Source organism: Amphimedon queenslandica, unplaced genomic scaffold (genome assembly GCF_000090795.2).
Source record: "Amphimedon queenslandica unplaced genomic scaffold, v1.1 AMPQUscaffold_11478, whole genome shotgun sequence".
Taxonomy (NCBI): Eukaryota; Metazoa; Porifera; class Demospongiae; order Haplosclerida; family Niphatidae; genus Amphimedon; species Amphimedon queenslandica.
The window spans coordinates 1-4487 of NW_003548280.1; the positions used below are offsets into that span (position 1 = coordinate 1).

The 4487-nt window shown below is 33.1% G+C and overlaps 1 protein-coding gene across 1 annotated transcript; it reads right to left on the minus strand.

Annotated features, from left to right (window-relative positions):
* Nucleotides 1–3173: 3173 nt before the first annotated feature.
* On the minus strand, nt 3174–4474 carry LOC109589278 (apoptosis-resistant E3 ubiquitin protein ligase 1-like). Its single transcript, XM_020005381.1, has 5 exons — nt 4395–4474; nt 4087–4216; nt 3973–4031; nt 3666–3919; nt 3174–3276 (listed from the first exon to the last, which is right to left on the minus strand). The coding sequence occupies exons 1-5, from the start codon at nt 4446–4448 to the stop codon at nt 3174–3176; spliced, it is 600 nt and encodes a 199-aa protein (XP_019860940.1). The 5' UTR covers nt 4449–4474.
* Between the last annotated feature and the right edge of the window lie 13 nt (nt 4475–4487).

Sequence of the window (4487 nt, forward strand, 5' to 3'; positions counted from 1 at the left end):
TCATCAGAGAATGAGAGGAAAGAGGGTACAATATAGGAGAGGTAAGATGTGGAGTGATTCACTTTATAGCATCTCTTCTTGAACCAGCCATCTTTAGACTGAGGGGGAGAGAAAAAATACATGTACATGTACATGTACTATTATGTAGAAAATTTTTAAGGATATTTAGAATTAATTTAAAGAAATTTTAATCTTCTTTTAAGCAATTGCAGGCCAAGTTTCATTTAAAAAATTAAATTAGAAAATAGCATTTTAATGGCTAATTGGAAAACTAAGAGCTCAGTACATGTACATGTGTCTTTTGATGTGCTTGTACATAAATTAAGATTTAGTAAAACCATTTTTAGCTTCGTTAAAATTAATATATTTATATGTTAATATATACATATAATATACATGTGATTTGGTGTTTTATTGTTAAAGATCCATTACTAAATCCACTGAAAACTTACTTGATAGACAACTTCATAAAGGCAGCCATCTTTACCAGCGAGGAATACCCTACCAGTGCAGGTTCCCAGTACAGCAGTCATACTGACGTTATCTGATGGTAGGCAGAAGAGAGGCTCGGGGAGGAGGTGGAGCTCATTATGAGGATCAGTAGAGGTCTCTGAGAGAAAAAAATGTAATAAAAATTGGGGGTCAATTTGGAGCCATTTTTCTGAATAAAACCATGGGCAATATAGTACAGGGATTTTTTCAGAAAATGGCAATTTTTAAAAATGGCTGTAACTTGAAAAATTGAAGTCGGAATCAGCTAAAACTTTCAACAGAGTGTAAGGACATCAATATGTATTAGAAAATGTAATAAAAATTGGGGGTCATTTCTGAGCCATTTTTTGGGAAAAAACCATGGGCTATAGTACAGGGATTTTTTCAGAAATTGGTGATTTTTTAAAATGGCTGTAACTCAAAAAATTGAAGTCAGAATTAGCTCAAACTTTCTACACAGGATAAGAACATCAATATGTATTAGAAAATGTAATAAAAATTGGGGGTCATTTCGGAGCCATTTTTTGGGAAAAACCATGGGCTATAGTACAGGGATTTTTTCAGAAATTGGCGATTTTTTAAAATGGCTGTAACTCAAAAAATTGAAGTCAGAATCAGCTCAAACTTTCTACACAGGATAAGAACATCAATATGTATTAGAAAATGTAATAAAAATTGGGGGTCATTTCGGAGCCATTTTTCGAAAAAAACCATGGGTTATAGTACAGGGATTTTTTCAGAAATTGGCTCGTTTTTAAAAATGGCCATAACTTTAAAAAATTAAGTCGGAATCAGCTAAAACTTTCTACACAGCATAAGTACATCAATATGCATCAATCCTACTTTAAACTAAACATTATTATTAATTTATTATCAATTATCATACCATTAAAACTAACTCCTAGTATCACTATCTCAGTGGGCGTGGTCAGACAAAGAAGGTATCGTATGTGCTCCTGGAACACTCCCAGTTTAGGTACTACCAGTCCAACGGCTAATATCACCTCCTTGAGACCATCAAAATATGCTAGATCCTTACTAAAAAATAGATCAATAATTATTTAAAATGTTATAACAACAATCCTGCAGCTTAATTTTCTATGTAAACTTTGGAAAAATATATAAAATTTTGGGGTGAGTTTAAAGGAAAATCATGGGCTATATTATGCTATAATAACAATAATAATAATAATAAAAACAACATTACCCATCTTCATAGTTCCATAGGTATATGGTGCTGTCAATGGTAAGCCAGGCTCTCTTGATGACAGGCATCAGGCCCATATCAGAATTACACTGCATATCTGAACAAGAACATCATTAAGAATCATGACATTGGAATGAATAAAAATGAACAATAAATGGATGTACTGTATATAGATGCATACATATTACACATAATTACATGTACATTGTATTTTTAATGAATTGAAGTGTAAATTAAATATTCACATTACATGTACTGTATTTTCTACATTAAATGTGAAATTATATATTATACTGTAAAAGATGATATGCTCATTTGGCAATTCTTCCAAAAACACGATTGGCAGCTTTAATGTTAGCAGTTTGCTACATCTCATTAAACATTAGATACGTGAGCCAAATTAAATTCAATATAATTGATAACTTACTCCAAATTTAGTTTCTTCACCTTAATAAACCAATCCTATTATATGTACCTTGTACATGTACATGTTTAGTGTCTTAATAAACTAATCCCATTAAAAACGTATGCCCTTTACATTAAACCCATTAAACCTGTCCATATTAAATGTGCTTCAATTAAACATGTATTATTATTCTTGATTATGTATAATCAATATAAATAGTTACCATTTAAAATGTAATGTACTGGTTATACAATAAGCGATGACATCACTTATTAAATTATAATTATGTATATTTCATATTATATTCGTAAATGTACATGTACATGCATTATTAGGAGGATACTCTCAAATTCTTGGACCAGTTCCGATGGTAAAGGGGTATGGTCTACATCACCGATGAGTGGCATACCATCCAGTGATGGAAACAGAGACGAGAGAAAAGGATAATCGACATCCGACTGTCCACTTCCATTTGTGAGACCTATAAAAGATCACGTGATTAAGGGATGGGGTCACGTGATGACTTACGGTCCGATGTGACTCTAAGTAGGCCACTGAGGTCGTAGAAGCGTTGATCTGAGACCTGATACTTGTCTACCAGACCTCCAGCACTCTCCAGAGCCTCGTTACTTCCTTGAGCAGTAGACATAATTTAAAATGGAGAGAGGTGAGAGTTTAAGCTTTGGAGGCAGGGCGCACGTGGTTTATTAACAGGCGTGGCTACCACGCCTAGCCTTTAAATTGTCCCCGGGGAAAGTTAGATCTAATTTTATAGCGGGGTCAATTATGTGGTTTTGGGTGTGGCTCAATCAATCTGATAGGATAAAATTATATCCACTCTTGTTAGTAGTGTATAACTTAAGTAACCAAACTGATTTGTTAAGTTGTTATTATTATTATTAGTAAACTTTAAAGCACAATTAATAGCAAATGTGCTGTGGAATATCATATACATAATATAAAATTATCAAAAATTTATCACACCATGCACTTTTACAAAATAGACAAAAGAAAAAATTCAATACAAAAATAGTACTATAAAATATAATATTATTATAATTTTAAAAATTATGCTATCAAAAGACCCTCAGCTCCTTCTCTAATGGCAGTCATCAGAACATTATTGAACTGCTCATAACTTTCACACACAGGAAGACAGAGCTGATTGAAACTATTATAAAAAGAAATCATTAGAAACTTAAACAACCAGGTACCATATAGCAGGTTTATTTCGAGGATAATAATTTTCGTGAATGGCCTGTATCTGGAGGTTCACGGAGTTGATTTTCGCGAATTGCCCCTTTCCTGCCATCTTGTATCGTATTAAATGGAATTTAATTTCGAGAAATTTCAAAAATCTGCGAAAGTCATGAAATTTGTTACCCTCGAAATAAACCCACTATATCAGCGGTATTACCAATTTGGTAATACCTGGTTGTTGCAATATGCAAAGGGTAACTTAGCTGATGATAGTCTAGCATGCAACATGCATTGCTACCAGTAAACAAAACTTAGTTTCATGTACTTAGTAGTATCTATCTAGTTTCAGTTTACTATTACCATGTATGAGCATAAGGTAATCGATTTCCTGTCTCTCCACTAAGTAAAATCGTAAATTTTGATTGCAGCTCAGCAAACCCTCCAACAGGAACTTGAGAACTCCCAGTTACAAACTGTACAAGTCTGGCAAATTCTTCCTGAGATAACTGATCTACTGATGTCCAGAACCACTCAATAGTCTGTCCACTGACACTGGTAACAGTGTTCAAGCGAAGATCTTGTACACTCAATTCTTGAAGCCCACACATTAAGAGCTACATTTATAATGATATAAATAGCAATTTTGATTATTAATAATTATGACAACCTCAAGCTCATTCTCATCAAAAATGCTAAATAATTCAGTTGGTACCAAAAGGTTTAGTCCTTTTAGTGAGAGCAGAGATATAGAAAAGTCATAAACAGATACTTGACATAATACCTTTCATGAACTCATTTATTTCTTTTAAAACACGATCTCTCAGCCTGTATTCTGCCAATTTATTGAGGTAATGAATTTTGTTTGATTCAGTAACAGGAAGTTTAGCACCACCAGAAACTAATGGTACCAACTAAAAAGGGTATGAAATTAATATACATCATTATATTACAATGGTACAGTGTGCAAATTAAGACTGAGCTAACTTTATCCTTTTACATTAAGTGCATGCACATTCAAGAGCTTTTCACATGCAAGTATCAAAAAAGTTGTCTATTCTCTTACATTGCTTACATTGATTACACACTTACCCTGGGATTCATTGAACTACCATCAAACTCTTCCTCTGCAAATGTAAGATCCATGCCAAGATCAGATATGCTGCCATTTTTGATGCATTTTAT

Bases quoted from the DNA above. Each gene is read 5' to 3' on its own strand.
- LOC109589278 (XM_020005381.1), bottom strand. From the start codon at position 4,448: ATGGATCTTACATTTGCAGAGGAAGAGTTTGATGGTAGTTCAATGAAT. The intron at 4,032-4,086 runs GTATTATGTCAA...TCTCACTAAAAG, and splicing joins AATAAATGAGTTCATGAAAG to GACTAAACCTTTTGGTACCA. The intron at 3,277-3,665 runs GTAATAGTAAAC...TTTTTATAATAG, and splicing joins TTACCTTATGCTCATACATG to TTTCAATCAGCTCTGTCTTC.